This window comes from Onychomys torridus, chromosome 1 (genome assembly GCF_903995425.1).
Source record: "Onychomys torridus chromosome 1, mOncTor1.1, whole genome shotgun sequence".
Lineage (NCBI taxonomy): Eukaryota > Metazoa > Chordata > Mammalia > Rodentia > Cricetidae > Onychomys > Onychomys torridus.
This window is the reverse complement of record NC_050443.1, coordinates 165,630,262-165,655,275: the sequence shown is the minus strand read 5'-3', so window position 1 is coordinate 165,655,275 and position 25,014 is coordinate 165,630,262. Positions and strand designations below refer to the sequence as shown.

General features: G+C 41.3%; 2 protein-coding genes across 3 annotated transcripts; one reads left to right on the top strand and one right to left on the bottom strand.

Annotated features, from left to right (window-relative positions):
• Positions 1-20: 20 nt before the first annotated feature.
• Atp5md (ATP synthase membrane subunit DAPIT) lies at positions 21-7,209 on the top strand. 2 transcript variants are annotated; one of them, XM_036171846.1, is made up of 4 exons: positions 21-129; positions 4,806-4,897; positions 4,985-5,077; positions 7,105-7,209. In XM_036171846.1, exons 2-3 carry the CDS (start codon positions 4,811-4,813, stop codon positions 5,072-5,074), a joined length of 177 nt encoding a protein of 58 aa, XP_036027739.1. In that variant the 5' UTR covers positions 21-129; positions 4,806-4,810; the 3' UTR covers positions 5,075-5,077; positions 7,105-7,209. The 2 variants fall into 2 exon arrangements, with proteins under 2 accessions (XP_036027739.1, XP_036027730.1); XM_036171837.1 differs by having other exon boundaries at positions 23-129; positions 4,802-4,897.
• On the bottom strand, positions 6,485-23,395 carry Taf5 (TATA-box binding protein associated factor 5). The gene is made up of 11 exons (XM_036171823.1): positions 22,800-23,395; positions 20,023-20,260; positions 16,670-16,985; positions 15,775-15,938; positions 15,546-15,681; positions 13,863-13,983; positions 12,051-12,180; positions 10,228-10,392; positions 8,718-8,895; positions 8,379-8,556; positions 6,485-8,238 (listed from the first exon to the last, which is right to left on the bottom strand). The coding sequence occupies exons 1-11, from the start codon at positions 23,359-23,361 to the stop codon at positions 8,021-8,023; spliced, it is 2,406 nt and encodes an 801-aa protein (XP_036027716.1). The 5' UTR covers positions 23,362-23,395; the 3' UTR covers positions 6,485-8,020.
• Between the last annotated feature and the right edge of the window lie 1,619 nt (positions 23,396-25,014).

Here is a 25,014-nt window from a genome sequence, read left to right as displayed (position 1 = left end):
TCAACGTAGAGGGCCAGTCGCCGCGGCCTGGCCGTCGCAGGGGAGGGAGGAGGTGTCTTCCGGTCGGGCCGAGCTGGTAGCTGGGTTTGTTGAAGGACATCAGCCGCGGAATTTGTGATTTGGGCGAAGGTGGGTGAGAAAGGGCTCTCGGCGGCTCGGACGGGTGACTGGGCTTCGCAGGGCCGACTAGAATCTGGCTGTTGTCCCCGCCTCGCCGCAGGGAGAAGTCTTCGCTTTGCGGGGAGGGCCCGGTGGGGAATGGGAAAGACGCTGGAGAAAATGAGGGTCGGGCCTTGAGGTGCATCTGGGGAGTCTCAGCACCGCGAGGTTCGTGTGCCCCAAGGCTCGCACGGTTCTCAGAGAGCCCTGTGTTCCGTTTTCCATGTGGATTGGGGTGAGGCCCGTCGAGGGGGAGCTCCCCAAGGTCATCCGGACGGTGTTGGGCGCTAACTGTGGCTTCTCATCCCATCTCTGGCAGAATCCATGTGTCTTGGCCTGGGTGGCCATAACTATTTCTTTCCTCTGGGCTGCGATCAGGAAGCTAGCTTTTCCTTAACTGCGCGGCAGCCTTTGTCAAAGCCAGAGTAAACGCGGGGTGGCCCTTGCGGTTCCGCCATAAACGGGTTAGAGTCGAGTCTGTATTCCAGACACGGTCTCAACCTATGGGTCTCGACCCATTTGACAGGATTTTTATCTCCAAAAATATTTACATTATGATTCAAAACTAACGAAATTACAGTTATGGAGTAGCAACGAAAATAATTGTATAATTGGGGATCACCACAACAGGAGGAGCTACATTAAAAGGTCGCAGCATTAGGAATCACTGGAAGGGCTTCAACAAAAAGCTGTTGCTTGTGGTCCCTGGGCGCCTTTGAGTCGTCTTTCCTTTTACTTCTACCTGGTGATCTCACTACTCTAGGTAGGTGTTTGTAAGACAGGAGAGTAGCTATATACAGGAACCTTTAATGAAACACCCATTTCACGGGGAGAGAGGCATGGAGAGACTGGTTGTTTTTAAGAGTGATTGTTGGGTTATTTAGAAACAGAAGCAAAACCTATCTGCTTAGACTTTTTTTTAATTTATTAGTATACAGTGTTCTGTCTCCATGTTTGCCTGCACACCAGAAGAGGGCATCAGATCTCATTATAGATGGTTGTAAGCCACCATTTAGTTGCTGGGAATTGAACTCAGGACCTCTGGAAGAGCAGCCTTAACCTCTTAACCTCTGAGCCATCTCTCCAGCCCCCTGCTTAGACTTTCTAATGGGCTGCTGTTTAACAATATTAAATGAAAAAAAAATTAAATTACAGGTTCACAAATATTAGTCTTAGGTGATCTTTTCACCATTGTGTGTCTCTAAACTTGCATGTGATTTCAAGGAGAGCACATTTTAGTTCATTTATTCCTTGTTGCCAGGTATGAATGGCTTATGCCTTTAGTCCCAAAGCTGGCAGTCAAATCTCTGAGTTCCAGGCCATCCTGGTCTATGTATTAAGTTCAAGCCATCTGTCGATACATATTGAGACCCTGTCTTTTAAAAAATAAAAATATCCCATAAAGGGTAGTGTTAACAAAAAGGTTCCTGGTCATTGCCCTAAAACAATATGTGGTTTGTTGTAAGGTGCAGACCTATATGCTTTAAGCCTTAATATAACCATTGTTTGCCAGTGGAGTGCTGGCGCACACCTTTAATCCCAGCACTCAAGAGGCAGAGGTAGGCGGATCTCTGAGTTCAAGGCCAGCCTGATCTACAGAGCATGTCCTAACCAGGGCAGCCAGGTTACACAGAGAAACCAGGCCTTGAAAAATCAAATAATACCATTGTTATCTCACCAGCAACATCGCTGCTCTTCCTCCATCTAAGTTTCTGGTGTGTCCTCGTTTAAGACCCCAGTTCTTATGCCATTTCTTTGTTCTGAAGTCAGAATTAGTTGTCTTTGGAATACCTGCAGAATGGAACTTAAAGCGCCTCACTATTGCCCAATTATGCACATAACAGAGGTTGCCAGTTCATGAGTTTCTGTAAGGCTTCTCAGGAGAACCTGCTTCATAACTTTAAAAAGAATGCTTTAGTAGGTTTAATAGAGAAACTTGACAAACATGGAGCATTTTTGTTTGTTTGTTTTTTAATGGTGATTTTCCTGCTTTGGCTAGATTGACCAAGGTCTGTGAAATGGACCCAGAGAAGTTTAGATTTCCTTCACTGCCCCAGTAGACATTCTGAAAATGTTCAAAATTAAGGTCTGAAAATTTGTTGGGAAATCTTTGAGCATGAGTGCTTCCCTTTAAATGGGAGCATGAGTGCTTCCCTTTAAATGGTAAACAAAGGGACGCCAGTTTCCCTAGCAACAACACCCTTCCTGTTCTCTCCTACTTCCACCTCATCTGAGCCAGCCAGTCTACCAGTCTTGCCTGGACCTGGAACAGCTAGTCCAAGTTGTCACTAGGATCTGCGGTTTGGTCGGAGTAGACAGGCAGTCATACCTACAAAGCTTTGAATGGTTTTGAATTCTGCTGTGGCGTTCTGAATTTGTGTCTGCTGTTTAAGTTAGCAAATAATTTGTCATTTTACTGTATTTTTCATCCTTTTCCCTCACTGTCCCCTCCATCCACCGCATCTGACTTTTTATGGTCCCCTACTTCCAGCCAAATAGTGCCCCCATCTCCTTTCACATGTATTAAATTGCTTCTGTTTACCTCCCTCTCCCCACACCCTTAAGATCTCTTCCTCCTTTGTCGGGGTCCCCTTTCTAGTTTTGTGACTTAACACAGATGTATATATACATATATGTGTATATATTTAAATCTAGGGTCTATGTACAAAAGAAGACATTGGATTTCTTGTATCCATTCTCCTTCATGCATAATTTGATTTTTCTTCATGGCTGAATAAAATTACACTATATATGTGCCACATATTCCTTATCTACTCATCTGTTGATAGACATCTAGGCTGGTTCAATTTTTAGCTATGGTGAATAGTCTAGCAGTAAACATGGATATGAAAGTATCTTTGCAGTGTGTTGACTTAATCTTTCAAGTATATCTTAAGTGGAATAACTGGGTTGTGTGGTAGTTCTGTTTTTAATTTTTGGAGACTCCTCCACACCGATGTCCATAGTGGCTGTACCAGTTCACATTGCTGCCAGCAGTGTGTAAGGATCCTCTTTCCACATCTCACTAGTACATTGTCACTTTGTTGTTAATGCAGTTTCTCACATTAAAAAAAAAAAAAAAAAAAAAAAGCCGGGTGGTGGCACAAGCCTTTAATCTCAGCACTCCACTCGGGAAGCAGAGGCAAGTGGATCTCTAAGTTCAAGGCCAGTCTGGTCTACAGAGTAAGTTCCAGAACAGCCAGGGCTACACAGAGAATTCCTGCCTCAAAAAAATTTAAAAAAGGAAAAAGAAAGAAAGAAAAGCTAGATGTTCTCCAGGGGTTTTCCTCATATGATTATTAAGCATTAAACATTTTTCTGTCTGTGTGTGTGTGTTAAAATTACATGGAGGTCTTATAAGACAGATAATTGAAACAAGGTTTCAAATTCATTTCAGATGTCTATGGTAGGGCCTGAGGCTCTGCTGGGTCTCATGCTGCCTGTCTAGGAACCAGACTTTGAATGCCATTGATATGCCCTGTAATACCCAGAAGTAGAATTGATTTTTAATATTCACCATCACTTGGAGCCTGCTTCCGTGGCACACAGATCTGTACACAGTTTCCTCAATAGCAGCTGTCATTTATCAGTCCGTGCTGAATTATTTCTGCTCTCTCCACTCTCGTGGACAGTGTTCAATGACGATTTGTGGACCATATATTTCTACCTTGTGATATTTCTGAAAAGGTAAATTCTTGGAGAGGAAATGAGCCAGCTAGATGTAATTCAATTTAGAGTAATGTATGTTGTTCTAGCTTACAGTGCACAAAGTGTTAAACCCCAATTTTAATACTGCTGATTGTAAGTTATCTATGCTAGTTTGATAGTTAAATATTGGTTTTGTTTTACATTTCTTTCTTTTTTTTCTTTTTGAGAGACAGGGCCTCCTGTTTAGCCCACCTGGCCTGGAAGTTGCCATATAGATGAGGCTGACCTGAAACTCACAGAAATCAGCCTGTCTCAGCCTCCCTAGTGCTGGTATTAAAGGCCTGTGCCACACCAGGCTGATTTTATATTTCTTTGTGAGGCTGACTCTCCATTTTATACTTCCTTTCCTTTATATTTCTCTTTCCAAAGACAAGTAAAATATTAACCAGTTTTCTTTAGGAGTTTTTGGCTCCATTGTTTACACTCAATTCCTTTTATCTGTTTGGATATAAGGGGTGACTGATAGAGCATCATCAGTAAATGCTCTGTCTCCCATGGAAGCCCTAAAGTGATTTATAGTAAGAAAAACTGGGAGAACATGTTACTCTCTCTGTTCAGTTGGTGTTTACTATCATGACAAGCATGAAAAGCATGACAAGCTCCAGCTTTCAGCTGGTCGTAAAAGTGATTTAATGCAGTGTTTGCTGTAACACTGGATGGATAGCGAACATTAAGCTGTACTGAGTCAGAGGACAGAGCTAATGACAATTCTTTTCTCTTCCTATGCTGAGTGCTTAACTGTTCTGGAGTATTTAGAAGAGCAGTGGGTAAAGGTCTACTGACAGTCCTTACCAGCTAAGCTAGGCTTTCCCCACCAGCTCCACTACTGCAGTGTCAGTGGAACCACAGAGATGATGTAGGCTTCAAAACTGAAAGAATTTTATTTCCCAGTAAATTGCACCTAGATCAATATTGTTACTTTTTTTTTTTAAAGATAGAAGTCATGGCTGGTCCAGAAAGTGATGGCCAATTCCAGTTCACTGGTATTAAAAAGTACTTCAACTCTTACACTCTCACAGGTAGAATGAATGTAAGTATTAATTACATCTTTAAGCATTTATATCTTAGAATAATAGAGATGTGACAACTTTCATTTACATCTTTCTTTTTTTCTCAGTGTGTACTGGCCACATATGGAAGCATTGCTTTGTTGGTCTTATACTTCAAGTTAAGGCCTAAAAAAAACCCAGCTGTGAAGGCAACATAAATGGTAAGAAATTACCACTTAAGTTTATAACTTAGCCATTTGGTGTTAAGGTGTTTTCTTGACTTATAAAAAATAAACTATTGGCACTCTGAAAATTATTGCATACCTGAAAGCAGACACTGGGTATAATGTACACCTGTAAGCTTAACAGTGGGAGACAGGGACAGGATTGCAAGTTCAAGAACAGCTTGTGCTACATAGCAAGACATGGTCTCAAAACTGTTCCGAGAAGGAAAACAAGGAATTGGTGTAGTGTCTCATACCTGTAATCCCTGCAACACTAGGGAGGGTGAAGCAGAAGGATCACTGTGAGTTTGAGTCTGCTCTGACTCAAAAACAAAAATCACAACAAAGAAAAGCATGGGCAGTGGTGACACGCCTTTAATCCCAGCAGTGGGGAGGTAGAGCCAGGAGGATCTCTGTGAGTTTGAGGCCAGCCTGGTTTACAGAGCGAGATCCAGAATGGCACTAAAACTACACAGAGAAATCCTGTCTCGAAAAACCAAAAAAAAAAAAAAAAGAAAAAGAAAGAAAGGTATTACAACAATATGGTTTTGAGCTTGGGTTGTTGTCCATGTTTCCTCAGGCTTAAGTGCTTTCCCACAGAATTATGGGACACTTAGCTTTGTAAGAGGGTTTGTCTTTTACCTCAGCCAATGTAGTCTATGATTTTTACTAAATTGGTATGTTAAAAAATTCTCTTAGTTTTGTTGAAGTATTTTTTTCTCTCTCGTCATCTGTCCCTTAGCACAGTTAGATGACCTGTATATTTTACTTTTGGGAGCTTATGCCCTTGCACACTCACATGTCATGACACTGATGTGGAAGTATGAGGACCACTCTGGGGAGCTGGTTCTCTCTACCTTGTTGAGGCAGGTCTCTCATTTCTGCTGCCTGCTGCACTGTGCATTCCCAGCTAGCTGGCGTGTACACTTACAAGCTGATTAACCTGCCCCTCCCCCCAATCTCTACATAAGAGTGCTAGAGTCACAAACGCACCACTGCAGTTGGCTTTATTTTTGTTTAGCATAAATTCTTGGGATCAAATTTGGGTCTTTCATGGTCTCCCCAGCTCAACTATAAGCGTCTTATGTAATTGAGTTTCGGTCGGGTTTGTTTAGGTGTTGAGACAGTCTTGCTTATAGCTCAGATGGTTTCACAGTTGTGGCAGTTCCTCTTCAATCTGCTGAGTTTTGGGATTTCAGGCATGTGCTACCATGCCCAGGGCAGCCTGGAGAGGGGCTCAGTGGTTAAGGCTCTGCAAGAATTGTAAGAACAGAGGACTTGGCATTGTGCCAGGTGGCTCACAACTCTGTGACTCCAGGCTAAAGCCCTTTTCTGGACTCTGATCCATAAACAGAACACACATAACTAAAAATAAAGTCTTTAAAAAAGAAAAAAGGAATACAAGTGAAACTTATGGTGCTGGGGACCAACCCAGGGCCTTGGCAGATGCTAAGCTGCTCTGCCTGAGTGACAGCCCACCCAGACCAACATTAGCATATGAAATTGCAAATATTTGCTGGGTTTTGGTAGCTTTATATTTTCATGAATACTGCCCCCCCCCCCCAGTAAGCCCCTTTAAGATTTTCTTACAGCCTCCTTTGATCTATCCAGAAGTCAGTACATGTGGTGTTGACAGCAACTGTTCAGAAAGCCAGAAGGCTAGAGAGTATCTAATTCTGTCTTCACTTACTTTTGTTCTGCTCTTAAGAACTTTCCTCATCTTAAATCCATTAAACTTAGGGGACTGTGTAGTCCAGTCCATGCCTGTTCCTTTTGGGTACTTTGCCCAGTTTTCTGCTTGAAGTTATTCCTAACTTTGGGGAGGTGGTAGTGTCCCCATCAAAACTGTATCTTGAAAACTAAGTAACAGACATGTATCGTACCTATTTATATAATTGCCCTTCTGACTCTTGAGAATCTGGTGAATTTACATTTTATTTGGGGGATTTGTGATAATTGATTGTCATGAAAATAGAGTGGAACATGGAACACATTTGTGTCAGACTGTTTTTGCTTTTTTATAGGATTCTGAAATGTCTGACCTCATCTGTTAGTCCCATGCCTGAAGAAGCTGATGTCAACTCATCATGTAATACTCAATTTGTACAATAAATTATGAACCTGGAAAAGCTGGTTGTCTTTATTTACAATATATCAAAAATATAAAACTGTACAAAATGCAACAAAGGCAAAAACTGGCAGTGACTTGGTCTAAATCTCTTAGTTTTCCAAAGCAAGGCTCAGTACTGGAGGTAAGCAACTGAAATGTCTGTCTGACTTCAAGTGTACTAGGTTGTATGTAGCCATGTCAGTTGAAGTAGAGTATGGGATCTAAATCTTTTCACCTGGTTTGTAGAGTGTTTGCACTCAGAACTTACAAGGTAGGAATTGAGATGTCAGTGGATGTCGGTACTTGTAGATCTTAGGAACTATAGTCCCTACCCAGTTACATACATTCCACTAGTCATGGTGAAGGAAAGCATGTTAGTGGGTCGTTTAACACAATGCTTGCGTGCCTTACAGTAACTTCATTTTACAGCAGACACACACATGCTCATAGAATTCTTTAGCTACTCAAGATGGTACTATATTTCTTAATTTGAATCTTGAAGCAGAATAGTTTAAATCAAGTTGATTTCCGTTCTAAACATAATAAATTAAAATAGCATTTGAACAGAAAAATGCATAGTTTCCACACAATCCAAAGCACCATAAATGTCCCCTCCATGAACATAATACCTCTTATTCAACTAACGGAAATTAGTTAAATGTGGTTGCTATAGAAACGTGGAACTGTCCTGTTCAGATTTTCCAAGCAGCATACTCCCAGATCCATGTAGACAAAAACATTCTTTGTAGCTTAAATACTAATCACTGAGGTATTTGCTTTTAGTCTCCCTTTTCCAAACAGTAGCTTCCAAAGTCTTTGACACCGCTGCTTTATTGCGGACTGTAAGCCCCTGCAGCTAGAACCAAGTTTCTCCGAGTAAAATGTAGGTGTACAACTGGTGTTGATTTGGTCATGTATGTACCCAATAATAACTCCTGGGAATTCTCAGGTAGATTTATATGCCCAGTGGCTGTAGTAAAGTCATCAGTCTCTAAATCTTCAAATGCTTTGATGGCATCCCATAACCGGACTGTATTATCCATTGAACCTAAAAAAGCCAAAGAAAATGTTAGTGTATATCTGTCACATCTAGAATTTGACATTTTCCATTTACACTTTGTGTTTGCCTTGTATTTTTTTTTTTTTTAATGAAAACTAAACCTTTACCCCAAAGCCATTAAAATTTACCTGATGCCAAAATTTCACCATCTCTACTAAACCTAAGTGAACACACTGTATCGGTGTGGCCTTTTAGTTCTCCAACCATTAAGCCATGTCCAATATCCCAAAGAAGGACTCTGCCATCTGTCGCTCCTGTAGCCAGGAATCTCCCATTGGGAGAAAATGTCAAGGAATGAATTGGTCCCTAGAAAAGAGCAAAATAGGGTTAAGTACATCTGATAAGGCCAAGACAGAACTGTAGTTTAGTGAGTGACACGACTGTTACTTTAAAAGTATGTATGCTACTTGTTAAATGTTTTGACTTCCAAAGCATCTGTGTGTTGGAATACTGAACAAGTAAGATACCTTGTGTCCAGTGAAGATCCTTACACAGTTACCATTGAGGACATCCCAGAGCCTCACAGTTCTGTCTGCAGAGCCCGTAGCAACATAGTTGGAATTTGGATGAAATCTAGTGCAATTCACGTCGGCGAGATGGCCAGCAAATATCCTTAAAGGCTGATAGTGATCTGTAGCCCAAAGCCTTTGTTAAGTTAATGGAAAATAAGAAATAATAGCAATTAATTGTAATAAAGTTTAACCTAAAATAGGAATTATATCCAGGTGAAAGTCAATTCGAAGTGATTCCTCCTTGCCATCTAACTGAAGATAACAGAAAGACTGGGCCTAACATTTTGGGTTTGTTTGTTTGAGACAAGGTTTCACATAGCCCAAGCTGCTTTGAACTCATTGTCCTGTCTCCACATTACAGAGTGCTGGTATGTTTGGGTTTGTTTTTTGTGTTTTATTTTGTTTGAGACAGGGCCTCACTATGTAGCCTTGGCTGTCCTGGAATTCGATATGCAGATCAGGGCGATCTTGAACTCACAGATCCCCTGTACCTTAGCCTTCCAAGTGCTACGACTAAAGGCATGTGCCACCATGCCTTGCTCTCTAGAGCGCTAGGAATACTGGCATGGAAATTGTTTTTTGTTTGTTTTTGTTTTTGGTTTTTCAAGACAGAGTTTCTCTGTTTAGTCCTGGCTGTCTTAGAACTCACTCTATAGACCAGGTTGGCCTCAAACTCACAGAGATCTGCCCTGCCTCCCGAGTGTTTAAATAATTTATTTCTATTTTATGTGCATTGGTGTTTTGCCTACATGCATGACTCTGAGGGTGTCTGATCCCCTGAAACTGGAGTGACAGACAGGTATGAGCTGCCATTTAGGTGCTAGGAATTGAACCTGGGTCCTCTGGAAGAGCAGCCAGTGCTCTAAACCTCTCAGCCATCTCTCCAGCTGGCAATGTAAATTCTATGATTCTTTGTATACCCACCTTCCTTCCACTCCTAATGCACAGAAAACCATTTTCCTGTAGTTTGGACAACCACGTAGAATTATGTCAATGGAGCCAGGGTAGTGGCGCACACCTTTAATCCCAGCACTGGGGAGGCAAAGGCAGGCAGATCTTTGTGAGTTCGAGGCCAACCTGGTCAACAGAGCGAGATCCAGGAAAGGCGCAAAGCTACAGAGAGAAAACCTTGTCTCAAAAAAAAAAAAAACCAAAATAATAATAATAATTAATTAATAATTAAAAGAATTGCACCAATGGGAACTTAGGGATAACAGGAGGCATTAAAGGTGCTCTGACATGTGGGGAACATGTTTTATATTACATACATTAAAGCAGAACCCATGGTATACACATAATGGGTAATATTCTCTTCACATTCATTTCAAACTACAGCTGTAAATACTTATCTTCTCAAAAAGTTAATCCCAAATAGCATGAAAATGAGATTTCCTGGACTTTGTATTCCCAACAAGAAGCAGTTAATGTCCAGTGAGTAAACCCCATTAGATCACAGTGTTCTTACCGAGCTACTCGGTCATGGCCTCCTGACACAAAATAATATCCATAAGGAGAAAATTGTGTGTCCCACACCGGGTAGTTGTGTCCTTTATATCCCACCAAGCAAGTAAACGTCTGAAGGCTCCAGAGTCTAACAGTTCCGTCCTCTGAAGAGGAGAGCAGATAGTTCCTGAAGAGAGGAGGTGATATGTTTGATTTCCAGAGTAACGTGCTTACCTGTCCAACGTTCTCATTCTCACATTTTAGCAAATGGCATACACCCAGGTATATCTCAGTGTATGTGCACACACATGCACGTGGAAATGCGCACATAGTGCTGAGGACTGAACCTAGGGTCTTGCACATGACAGGCAGGAATTCTACCACTGAGCTATACATCCTTAGCCCCTCACCTGTGTGTGTGGTATGAGGTATGCATGGGCATATTCAGGTGTCTTCCTTGAGCAATCTCCCAGATGAACCCAGAGCTTGTCAGTTTTCTCCAGAGATCCCATCTCCAGCTCCAGAATACTGGGATTACAGGAGGGCTGCCATGCCAGTCCAGCATTTATGTGGGTGCTGGGGATCCAAAATCTGGTCTTCACACTTGCATGACAAGCACTTTACCCACTGAGCCATCTCATCCCCACCTCTTTATTTATACTTAGAACTCGCTGTAGACACCAAGAGCTAAACTGTTAAGTGAAATGCTGTTATACTATATCCTAAACACCTACTGTATAAAGCTAATTATTTAAAAAAACAAAACAAAAACTATAGCAACTATGGGGAGGGGGTCACAGTACTTTAGAAAAGAAAAAATAGTAAATAGTGTGATGGTTCATGTGTAATCTCAGAATTTGGGAGATTGAGGCAGGAGGTATGCTGCAAATTCAAGGCCAGTCTAGGCAATAGCATGAGACCCTGTTTCAAAACACCAAAAGAGTAATATTGAGAATAAAAAAAAGTATAGTTACCGAGACAGTCTGAGAAATGAGATATATCAATTTTGGATGCTATTTCCAATCTGCATGGGCTATATTTAAAAAAAAAGGAGTGGGGTGTAGCTCATGCCTAGCACTCATCCCGGACTCTACTCACATGCAGAATGCTAATATAAAAGCCAACTGTTTTCACTGAAATCAGATATTTTCTTCAAGTAAAATGTACCATCTGGCTAAATCCTATTAAATATATATGTATTTTTAATTCTCACAAATGCAATGAAAATTTGGGTGGTTGAAAACTACTGTCTATCCAAGTAGAATACAGATGATAGTATGGATGAAAATCCTCCCTCCCAGTCATTTTTGCAGTAAGTTAGAAATGGAAATCAAAAAATACCTAAACACAGGTTCTGTTTTTTCAAAACATGGTCTGGCTATGCTGCCCAGCTGACCCTGAACCACAGTCCTCGCCCCCAGCCTCCAGAGAAGCTGGGATTACATCACTCCCACCACACCCAGCTCTCTTCACTCTTTCCATCACAGAAAGCGAGTGCCTCAGTATGAGGAGTTTGTGTTACATTTTACAAAGTGTCACAAGAACAATCCAAGAACTCAAGGAATTCAACCCCTATTACAGGGTTATTCAAAGATAAAGCTAAAGTTTGAAACCAGTGAGCCCTGAATATGCATCTTGATTCTGTAAATTTAGTATATACTTAGTTGCTATTTTATATACCAGTACCCCAAGATAAATTAGCAAATGATAAGATTCTAAAAGATACTGAACTACAGGCAATCATGATGTTTCTCTAAAAAGTGTCTAGGCATTTGCATTTTATTTCCAGCAGTTAATTTAAATCTCAATACTGTTTATCAGTATTTAATTTTGTTTGTATTTTACCTATCCGGACTGAAGCTGGCTCCATAGACAGGCCCACTGTGACCATACAAAATCTTCAACTCACTTGCAGTTTTCTCATCCATGATTCTTTCTAAGACATCATCTGATTCTTTGTCTATAAGACTAAGATCTAAAAAGGTCCAGAAATATTATTTTAGGTTCATTCATTAAAATACTTTAAGGCAATCCCATCATAGCTCAGAACTAACATTTCAGCATTTCTTCCTATGCACCAATCACCACTCTGCTAAGGCCTCTTAAAGTCAGTGATACAGTCCCTTGTACAGAATAAAATGAGCCTTCAAACAGTTAATAATCTGCCAGACCACACAGTACTCAGTATGAGAACCAGGACTGATTCTTTAGTTTGCCTACTATGGTACATTTTGTAAAAATCCGACAACAATTTAAATGTATTGTTAAGGAAAAATAGCAGCAAAATGCTTTCCAAATCCTGACCTTATTAGAGGTTTGGCTTTTTGTTTTTGTTTTGCCTGCATGTAGATGAATGTACCACATGCATGTGTTGAGGCCCTGGAACTGGAGTGGTGCCTCGTTGTGAGTCACCGAGGTGGTGGGAATCTAACCCAGGTCCTCTGCAACAAGTCAGTGCTTTTAACCGCTGAGTCCTCATCTATCCAGCCTGCACTATGTAGCTCAGTCTGCTTTGAACTTAGGGTGATCCATTTGCCTCAGCACTTGGGTATATCAATGTGGATTTGAAGCATGGAACACACACACACACACACACACCACACACCACACACCACACACCACACACCACACACGAATGTCAGAGGAAAACTTGCAGGGCCCTCCCAGCCTTCACTAAGGTTTTCTTAAAATTTACAGGCAAATAATCATCAGATATTAGTTTTAACTTTACAGAGTTATTTGACAAGGACTGGAGAGTTAGTTGGCTCAGTGAATAAGAGCATTTCTTGTTTTGCAAAAGACTCAGGTTTGATTCCCAGCACTCACATGGAGGTTCATCACCTTGGAGGTTCATCACCTCCTCAAGCACCAGGCACACAGGTGGTACACAACCTACATTCAGACAAAACATTTATATGCTTAAAATAATAAAAACAAATCTTAAAGTCTGGCCGTGGTAGCCCACATCTTTAATCTCAGCACTCCAGGAGGCAGAGACAGGCAGATCTCTTAGTTCAAGGCCAGCCTGGTCTACAGAGTGAGTTCCAGGACATCTGGGGCTGTTACACAGAGAAACCCTGTCTTAAAACCTCCCATCCTCCACCCCCACAAAAAAGGGTTGTCTGACCAAATTCCTTCATTCCACACATGAGACAACTGAGGGCCAACTGATAAATCATTGTCACCTCCATGGCTCTTTCATTATTGGAAATGTCATCTTGGTTTGGTGTTTGTTTTAAGACCGTGAGTATCTTAAGTTTTGCAGGCTGGGCTTGAATTTGCTCTGCAGTCCAGGCAGTCCTTGAACTCACTCTTTATTTTAAATTATTTAGTGGATATGACTATGTGGGTGCACACAGGTCAGAGGACAACTTTTGGGAGACAGTTCTCTCCCACGTGTGGGTTCCAGGAATCAAACTCAGGTCATCAGGCTCAGCAGCAAGTGCCTTATCCTGATGAGCCATCTCACCTGCCCAGTTCTTGAATTCTCAATCCTCCTGTTTCATCCTCCTACGTAGATTATAATCACAGGCCTATACCACCAGGGACAGCTGAGAATGTTTCCCTTGCAAAGATCACAACTTCCTGTCTACATTCCATGGAATCAAATTGGAATAGACTAATTTCAAGTTTACACCAGTAAGTCATCTCAGTTACCTGATGCTTGTTTGACACTACGAAGCTTCTTAGGTGTCACAGACCACACTCTGACAGTTGAATCTGCAAAACCTCCAGCAATCAGACTGGAGTCATCAGTTACATCCACTGCAGTGAGGCCCTGACAATAAGAAAAACAATTGGTGTCTGAATACATGAACATACAAGCAAGGTTAAATGAACACCTGTATATATATTTTATATATATATACATACATACATACATACATACATACACACATACATACATATACACATACATACATATATGTATATACATGAATAATAATTAAGAAGAGACCATTATGTGGGGGACACAGGAGGAGTTGAGGGAGAGATGGAGGGGCAGGTAGTGTAGTGTTCATGGATGAAGTTCTCAAAAAAAGTACATAGAACTAATGAATATCTAAATTAAATTCTGTTGCAGAATATCTGCTTAACTATGTAAAGATATGTTGAATTTTTTATGTTGTGGAATATTTGTTTAATTATGTAAAGATGTGTTGCTGTTTTACCTTGCCTGCCTAAGGTATCTATAAAAAAGCTGGTTTGTCTAATAAAAAGCTGAACAGCCAATAGCAAAGGAGGAGGTATAGGCAGGACTTCCAGGCAGGGAGAGTAAATAGGAGGGGGTAAGGGGAAGATGCCAGGGAAATGGCCAGACAAGAGGAAGCAGGAAAGTAGGGCATACAGAATGAAAAAGAGGTAAAAAAAAAAAAAGCCCCTAGGCAAAATGTAGATGAATAGAAACAGGTTAAATTAAAAGAGCTAGTGGGACAAGCCTAAGCTAAGGCCAAGCATTCATAATGAATAATGAGTCTCCGTGTCTTTATTTGGGAGCTGGTTGGCAGCCCAAAGGAAATTCCAACTACAACATTCTCCAATAAATCCACTGTCTGAAAGCGTAAACATGAAGAGCATGTTGTCACTCGCTGTTTGCACAATATTTGGCGTTCATAAAAAGAAGTAAATGTAAATAATTTTTTACTTTACTAGATGTATCCTCAATAGTCTATTATAAGTCAACAAAACCATTTAGAATTAATTAAAAATGCCAACTTTATATTAAAACTTAAACCAAGTTCAAAAGGTGAACCAGATGAGCTTCCTCAAAGGTTAGAACTTCAGTCAATCATCAAGGGTCAAGTATAAGCAGGATTCTGACTCTCACAAGCTGCTGAAGGCTTTTAAACTCAGACATCATTCTGACCAGTGTCCTTTCTTTTTTCTTTTTTTTTTTTTTTTTTAAGACAGGATCTCTCTATTTTGTAGCCCTGGCTGTCCTGGAACTTGTAGACCACGCTGCCCCTGAACTCATAGAAATCCACCCGACTCTACAATTCTTAGTCGGGCCTGAACCCATTCTTTAAACCTATTTTTTTTTTTTAAATTTATTTATTTATTATGTATACAGTGTTCTGTCTGCATGTATGCCTGCCGGCCAGAAGAGGGCACTAGATCTCATCACAGATGGTTGTGAGCCACCATGTGGGTGCTGGGAATTGAACTCAGGACCTCTGGAAGAACAGCCAGTGCTCTTAACTTCTGAGCCATCTCTCCAGCCCTCTTTGTTCTTAAATTAAATAATGCCAAGAGTTTAAATAATAAAATTCCACTTTGGTTGCTTTCTCTCACCAGTTTATCCAACTCTTCTGGAAGGAATTATCCAATCATTTTACTGACCTGGTAAGCATTAAGGAATGTATAAAAACAAATGGAGGGTAAGCAGTCGGGCCCAAGGCGCACACGTTTGGTGGTTTCTTTCATATTCATTATTTTGTCCAGTCTGTCTGAGTCTTTCCACTCAGGAAGAGGGATCCTGTAAGAGAAAACAGGCTAGGATCGCTCTTTGGAGAGTAATACACTCAGCCCTCCGTAATAGCTTTCATCCCCATATAAGTTTCTTCCCCACCTGTTTTGAGGGGGGGCATTGGGGTCCTGTTTTTTGCTTTTAGATCCAATACTATCCTTTTTAGGCTTCTTCTTTTTAGGTTTTCCTTCTTCATTCTCTCCTTCTTCATCCTCATCATCCAGAGGCACCTCAATTTCTGGTTCTTTTAGTAAACCAAAAAATACCTGCAAGTCAAAAGAATCAATGTTTTTTAAATTAACTTTTCTTCAATGTGTTTGGTTAAATCATTTCTCTTTTTAGGCTCTCTTGCAGCTCTAACATAATTCTAACCAAGACATATTGATAGAAGTATACTACAAATAGTTTTAGATAGAAATAAAAAGTCAAGCTGGGTGTGGTGGCATATGCTTTTAATCCCAGCACTTTGGAGGCTGAGGCAGGTGGATCTCTGTGAGTTCAACAGCAGAGTGGTCTACATAACAAGTTCCAGGACAGTCAGGGCTACACACAGAAAAACCCTGTCTCAAAAAACCAAAATTAAAATAAAAAACCAAATTAATTAATTAATTAATACAACAAAACGGCAAACAAGCCCACCTGTCATCCTGATTTTAAACAGACTTGGCAGACCTTTTGTTGTGCTCTCTACCTGTCCCTGGATTCAGCTGCAATGCTATCGCAGCCATTTGTGAATGTGTGTGTGTGTGCATACACGAACGCTTTAGAACTATTATGCCACCCCCACCCCATCCCCACCCCTGCAAAAAAACTCTTGTCTCAGCTGCTGAAGTTGGGTTCTGTTACATGCAACCATTCCCAAACTCTCACATAGACTAGTAATCCTTGGAACAACACATTTTAAAAAGTGTAAGGTTATTCCTAAGGTATAAATTATGTAATGGAAAACCTGTGATCTTCAGTCTACGTGAACTAGCTCTTAGATTTACTCCCATACCTTTGACTTGTTAGCTTCTCGTTTAGCCTCTCCTGCAAGACTTCCCACCATGGCATCTATCTGCTGCTTACTACGAGGCATCCCATCAAAGATGTCAATGTAGAGGTGCTCCTGAACTATGTTCCATATCTGATTGTTCTGTTTCTCCTGAAGATGCCGCTTCAAGAGTTGGTACGAGTCACGGGAAATACGAAGAACAAATTTACTTGTTCGAAAGTCCAGCATGGTTTCATTCCCTTTCATGTGCTCCTTTTTGGTAAGACTAGATAATACTCGTAGGTCATCCTGGTAATAACATTCCTGATCTCCATGGAACCTGTTTTAGTGATTTTAAAAAGTTATTTTTTAGTGTGCCATTAAGATAATGTTTCTCCCTCATAAATGTATAAATCATCCCAGAATAATCTATAATTAATATATAATTATAAGTATATATTTATATTATAACAATGTAACTATATAAATAACCCTGACCTAGGCTGTAGGATCACTAATACATTTCAAAATGATTATAATTCAGTTTCTAAACTCACCCTTAAAATGACCAATTTCTTGAATGTATCATGAACATTTCAAGAGAAAGTTTTGAAACAAAGCAGAGTGAATGAAACATTTGAGTCAAACGTCAGACCTACCACTAGCATGTATTTCTTCTGAAAACCATCTTTGGCAATACATAAAAATGCCAGAACCCTTTCTTTACTGAATTTTGTGCTTTTTTAAAACCTCACTCTTTAAAACATTTTATTATAGAACATTTTAAACACAAAAACAGAAGTAGAAAATAATATGCCTTCAGTGTACTTATCACAGCCTCAGAAATAACCAGTACATGGATTCTCAGAAGCCTAAACATTTCAATTACATCCTATGTTAAGACATATTAAACATCTTTTTTTTTTTTTTTAAAGTTTTTCAAGACATAGTTTCTCTGTGTAGTTTTGGTACCTATCCTGGATCTCTCTCCATAGACCGGGCTGATCTTGAACTCACAGAGATATGCCTGGCTCTGGCTCTTAAGTGCTGGGATTAAAGGCATGCACCACCACCACCTAATAAACATCAATATTTTAATATTGATAAATTAAAGAACAAATAATGGTACCGAACAATAAGCACTTTCATAATTTCACTGTTCCCAAGGCAATTAAATAAAGTTTTTGACCTTGGTTATAACTTATAAGTTTAAATATACTTTTGTTTTTACAAGTCTTGGCTTGTTTTACCCTCATTTGGGCATGGATAGGATCCTAGCAGACTGTCTGTAATGGGAACAGAGAACCTCGGATAGCCCATCTTCCTACATAGGAAGATGGCTATCTCAGGGAGACTGAAAAAGCAAGATAACATGACTGCAAAGGAAATTAGCTTCTAGAATAGAAATTTTGTTGTCAGCTGGGGGAGGAGGGGCTGAGTTACAGTACAGATGCTTTAAAGCACTTTCAATTAGAAATCCAAGTTTTGTTTTTTTCTGAGACAAGGATTTTTCTCTCTGTAACAGTCCTGGCTGTCCTGGAACACTTTGAGTCCAGGCTGGCCTCGAACTCAGAGATGCACCTGCCTCTGCCTCCTTTTGTATCAGGATTAAAGACATGTACCACCATGCTGCGTAAGGTTATTGGTTCTTAACCAGTTCTTAAATTGGTCACAAGCACATCTGAATTTAGAACTAAAGGTCAGTCCCCCTACTTGACAAATCATGTCCTCTTCTAGGGGTCTGTCAGTAAAGGCATCCTTATCCAGATGACTGACCAGAAACCTGAATTATCAATAAGACTTTGTCTCACATCCAACCCATCAAGTGTTGAATTAACCTACTTTTCACCTGCATTAGCAGATTCTTGTTTCACAACAGGGATGCTACTAATAAATATATTAGGCAGGACAATTCTCAGCTAAGTAGAACTATCTATACATCCTGTAATAACTATCCTTCTTCCCTCCTCCCTACCAGTTAGTTATTATAACAAACAAAAATGCCCTGACACATTTGCAGATGGTCAAAGCGAAAGAGGAGGACCACCTCCATTAAGAGGCGTACTCAGTCTGAGGTGGCGGACATGCCTATAGGCCTGGCACTCAGAAGGGATAAGCAAGCAGATCTGGCCAGTCTGAGGCCAGTCTGGGCTACAAAGTAAGTTCCAGGCCACGTAGAACTATGAGGTAACATGCCGTCTTAAGAAAAGAACAACAAGGGGCTGGAGAGATGGTTCAACGGTTTAGAGCACTGGCTGCTCTTCCTGAGTGACCCGGGATTCAGTTCCCATTGCCTACCTACATGGCAGCTCATAGCTGTCTGTAAAAACAGTTCCAGGGGATATGACATCTTCACACCAATGCACATAAAATAAAGTTTAAAAAAAGAAAGAACAATAAATGCAATTTATGAAATGATCCTCTAATGATGTATAGAGCAGAGATGCCTCACTGTCCAATGCTCATTTTTTCCTTTCTTCCTCCATAATAAAACACCTATTAGCTGGGAGAAGACACCTAAGGGAAGGCCGTATTCCCTACATTTGTAGCCAGGGATGGTCGGTCACTAACTGGAAAGTTAGGAAAAGTAGTATGTGCATCTTCCAGGAATGTGTGCCCTCCTTGCTGGCTAGAATACTGCTAAGATTGCTTACCACTAGAGGATCATCTCGTGTCACACAGTGGAAACTACATGACAAGAACGATAGGCTGAGGAAGGCCACAGTCCTGGTGATCCAGAATTCACCTATTAGCCTCAAACTTCCTACCCTTACGAGAAAACCAAACTTTCACTGTATGTAAGCCTCTGTTGTTTGGGGTGTTGGTCATTTTAAGTCTAATATAATTCTAACACGGTTTCCTATTGCTCTTAGAATAAAGTTTTATTTATATCAAGTTTTCAGTGACTTCCAAACAAATCTAATCTCATCCAATACAAATCCCTATTATTCCTGTGACAAAGACCCTGAACACAGTGCAAGAACCTGCCTGTTGTTTCAGGTCCCAACCAACCTCCCAGCTAATGTTGCTCCAGCAACTGAGTTTCTTTTAGCCTCTGTAACTACTATGATCACCCCACCACCACCACCACCACCACCACCACCACACACACACACACACACACACACACACACACACACACCCCTTCCAGATATGGTCTTCTCTTCATCTGGCTAATTCCTAGCCCTTCTTCAGACCTTACTTCAAGCCTGGCTTCCTCTGGAGATCAACCCCCCTACCCCTGTTAGGTTCATATTGCCCAAGGTACCTCTCCTTCACAAAGTACCTTCTGCTTTACAGTCTTACATTTGTGTGATTACAGACGTGTGTGTATACATACATATATAGATAAATAAAAGATGTTAAAATTCACATACTTCTCAAAGAATGATTTTGCTTCATTTTCATGTTGATTATAAACTAGCTCCAAGTACATGTGTACAAACAGAGGATAAAAGAGTTGGGATAGTTCTGCTCGATGGCAGTCCAGAGAACATTCAATGAAGTGTTTCAGTCCACTGTAGTATTCTTCATACATTGTAGGGTCTCCCTGTTGGTTGTAGGCCGACAAGACAGCACTGACATCTGGCTGGTCTTCCACAGCTACACTTCCAACTGTTTAAGAAATAAATGGCAACTTTTAAGACAATGAACTTTAAAATGCAACAAGTGAACATGGGGGGTTTGCTGAGGTTCCGAGGAGAACTATTTTCAAGTTTGTCCCATTCCTCTCAATCTCTCTCCCCCAGCACAATCATGTATCTTTTTACAAACTTTGCATTATATCTGTTTATTTTGTAGACATGTGTGAAACTGTGTATGGGGGTTGGGGGAGGCAAGCCATGTGCTCAAGTGGAGCTCAGAGGTTCTCTCCTTCCATAATGGAGGCTTTAGGGATCCACCTAAGTTTGTCATGCTGAGCCATCTTGCTAGCCCACAATCATATAACCCTTTAATGGGATTTAGCATATCTTTAGTTACCTAAGCCAAAAGCCCTTCAGTTTAACTATATCTCACATTTTAAACTTTTGTTTGTTTGTTTTTGTATGTTTGTTTGTTTGAGACAGGGTTTCTCTGTGTAGCTTTGAAGCCTGTCCTGGAACTCACTCTGTAGACCAAGCTGGCCTCGAACTCACACAGATCCTCATGCCTCTGCCTCATGAGTGCTGGGATTAAAAGGATGGGCCACCACTATCTGACTCACTTTTTTTTTTTTTTTGTTATCTTACATTTTAAAATCAGTAACAAGAATAGTCAATACTTTTCCTGGAACTGCCCTATTTTAAAGACAAAGTGTACATGTAGGTTTGGTACTGGGGCTAAGGGAATAGGACTTGGACTTGTCTAGCATGCACAAAGCCCTAGGTTCAACCCCCAACACCACCAAATAAATAAATAAAGGTGCAAAGCAAAAAAGTTATGTTAATCTTCTCTGTGCAAATGGCACACACCACACTCAAGTGCTTTGGATATCACTCCTGTAATAGATCTAATCCTGTGATACCTTCATATTCAAACGTCAATTACCTCATATAAAATATCAGCATTTCAAGGAAAAGAGGGGACATCCAGAATATAAAAGACTACAACTCAATTGTATATGCTTAAAGCAATTTCTATAACCAATCATTTCAAGGTAGCAAAGCTTAGTATTTATTTGTAAGATAGCAATACCAAACAATAATGCTTTTTTCAATCAAATCAGAGTTTGGATGTTGGAAATTTTAGTAAAATACAACTATAGTGCTGTACACTTTTAGGAGTTTTTTGGTGGGTATACACACTCTTTACTGCGAAAATTCTAATTAAAGTTATAATTTTGTAGTCACTCTCACGGCCTCTTTTTCTCCTCGGTTTCTCGAGTATGATCTAAAAAATAAGTCAAGTTTCTGGACATGTAGAAATATTAGAAAAATAATGTAATAACAAAATAATTTATGTTACAATACATTCACAAAATGTAGCATACAGAAAATATCCTCCTTCTCAGTTCACACATTTTTTTTACTTATCACTCCCTTCCCCCATAACTGTACTTAAGTGTAGGTTGGTTTTAATCTCACCGGAATTCTTCTGCCTCAGCATCCCAAGTGCTGGCGTTATAAACACTGACACATTTCTATTTATATACATAAACTATAGTGCCATGTGTTCAAACTTCATACCTGGCAATGCTCTCAGAGATACAGATGAACTTGTCTAGAATCACTAAACAGCATAACTTAATTCAGTATCTACTGATCTCCTTTGAGAACTTATACTAGGTGTGAGTTTAAATTTTTTAAATTCGATGTGTGCAGAAGACAACTTTTAGGTAGCTGAGTCTCTCCTTCCACCATGTGGGTTCGGTGAATCCAACTCAGGTGGTCAGGCTGGTGCCTTCACCTGATGAACCATACGGTAAGAGTGTGTTTTGAGTATGGATTTTGTGACAGCAGTTTCTGGGAGAAAGGTGGAGATGAACTGTCAGGACTGGGTTCAGGAACTAAATTTTTTCAGTACGAGGCATTTTACACATTACATCTTAGCCTTGTATTAACCCTACTTGAAGCCCATATGGCAGATTCCCAGACTCCACACCTAGACAGTTTACACCTGAAGTGATGCTCAAGAATTTGCATTCTCCAAAACACTTAACACCACTTAGCCCACTTTCTGAGAAATACTGACTACCATCATTCTGGATGTGTGGTCCAAAGCAAGCCTTCCGGCTTTGCTCAACAAGTCCCTTTTCTTGTCTCAAAGTGAGAGATGAGAACTATGGAACTATGAAAAATCAAGATATAGAAAGTACTTGCAGTATATGGTAGTGTAACAGTACTATATTAGTGTTTACGCGAACCCAACCAAGGTTCATGAATTTAAATAAGAGTAAAAACACCGAAACCCTAAGGTACCCCACTTCTGTCAAGCGGGGATTCCCGGCACCTCCCCTCGGCTCCACAGCTCTGCTCAGCCTCTGGCTGGAACTGACAGCTCAGAAGAGGGTTTGACTGCGCAGCCGGCGCCGTAGAGAAAGGGGCGGGCATGTGGCCCTAGAGGCGGGCCCAGGAAATTCAAAACAAGCCCGCAGAGGTGCAGGCCTGCCAGCCCTTGCCTTCCCGGCTAGCTCCCCTTCATGCCGGCGCTCCTTTCCCGGGACCCCGCGATTCACCTTTTCCTGGAGCCACAGGACCTGAGGATGAACCTGAGAACACTGTGGCCACCGAAGCGCCGCTGCCCGGAGGCTCAGGGGCCGCAGAGCCGGGGGCTGAAGCGGTGACCCGGCTGAGAAGCGCGCTAGCCGCCTCCGCGCCGGCCCCGTCCAACTCTCCCGGAGCTCCGGAGCCCGCCACTGCCTCCTCCAGCAGCCGGGCCTCGCGGCGCAGTGCCTCTTCGGCCTCGCGGAGGTTGCTCTGCCGTAGGAACTGCAGCACAGCCAGAAGAGTCTGTCGGTCGTGGGGAGCGCCGGCCTCCGTGGGAGCGGCGGGCACCGGGGCCGCCCCCGCCGGGGCAGCGGCAGAGACAGCCACCACGGGCTTTGGGGTCCCGCCATCCCCGCCGGCCGCCGTCGCCACCGCCGCCACATTCCCGCCGCCGCCGTTGGGGCCGTTGTTGGGAGTGCCACCACTACCCTCGCCTGCGCCGTCGCCAGCCTGCGGAGGTAGCAGCGTCGGCGGTCCCTCAGGCTCTAGCTTGACCGCCACCTCCGTCTGCTCCTCCGCCAGCGCCGCCATCTTGCGGCTGAGCCACCTCGCGCCGTCAAGCGTGACTGCGTTTTCGCCACATGGAGGGCGGGGTAGAGCGTTTCACGACATCTGGGGCAGACCGTTTACGGCAGGAGGCGGAGCTAGCATGGAGAAAAAGGAATGAGCTCGAGCAACTTTCAAAACTGAGTGGAAGGCACGCAGGAAGTGGGAGTTGGTTACCGTCTCTATTACATATGTCTGATAATTACCGTTTATTGCAGGCAGACTTTAGTCAGGCATTGAAATAGACGTTTTACATTATACGAGTTCTTTTAATTCAGCGATTTTAGGAGGTGCTAATCCCTCCTAAACCAAAACCCAAAAAGGTTAAATGCCGAGCTAAAATCACACACGAAGGGAGACTGTCAAGATTCAAGCCCAGGTATTTAATTCAAAAGCACATACTGTTTATAAGAAGGAAGTTTCTGAGTTACTGGTAAGATTTTCTAATATTGGGAGCTGAACTGTGGTTACTTTTTATTTCAGTTTTCTTTCTTGTAAAAAAAAAAATCTCGCTTTGTGAACGTTACAGTATATGTTATATTGTAATAAAAAGCCTTTAAGCCGGATGTAGTTTTTAAACATAAATTTAAGCCGAAGGCAGGGACATGATGACCGCTGCAGATCGAGGGCATATGGTTGCCAAAGCAAGTTCTAGATCAGCCAGGATTACACAGGGAGATCTTGTCTCAAAAACAACAACAACAACAACAAAAACACTAACAAAAAGAATTACAAATTTAAAGAGAAAGAAAAATTAAGGATTTCTTTTCATTCCTTGTTACCAAATAAATCATTTCTCTTAAAAAAAAATATATATATCTATATATATATAGATATATTTATTTATTTATTTATCTTTTGTTTTTTCGAGACGGGGTTTCTCTGTGTAGTTTTGCGCCTTTCCTGGATCTCACTCTGTAGACCAGACTGGCCTCGAACTCAGAGATCCACCTGGCTCTGCCTCCCAGTGGCTGGGATTAAAGGCGTGCGCCCTGCATGGCAAAAAAAAAAAAAAATTTTTTTTTTTTTTTTTAAAGAAAATGTTTTAAGACAGGGTCTTCATGCACTCAGGCTCACCTTGAACAGTGTAGACAACTCCTGCCCTCACTATACAAGTGTTGGTATTATAGCTGTGTGCCATTGCATCCAGCTAAAAAGTTTTTAAATTTAATTTTGTGTGACTGAAATGCTTATGCTGTGTATTAATTATCCATTGTCACCATTTTGTTGTTGTTTGGGGCTGTACTGGGAATTGAACCATGGCCCCACCTCTTGAATACTAGGTATGTGCTCTACTGCTGAGCTACAGTAGCAGTCCTTAATTGGGAGGAGATCACACAAGTGTGGCCATCTTTGCCCCCTCTATGGGGGGCTCTCTGAAATCCCAGAGTTTCTAGGTTGTACTTTTGCTGCAGTTAATGACTTTAAGTACAGTGATTGCTATTCCACCAAAAGAAATAAACTCACTGAATGGCTAGGAGACAGACACACTTGCACTGTCTTGTTTCTGTCTTCTTCCTTTCTGATCCCTACTCCCAGAGTCCTTCTCTTCAGAGAGTCTGCTGTCAGTTTGGATCTTTGTAGGGTACCCACTCTTTCTCTTTGATTTTCTTTCACTTCATTCATCACTGTTTCAGT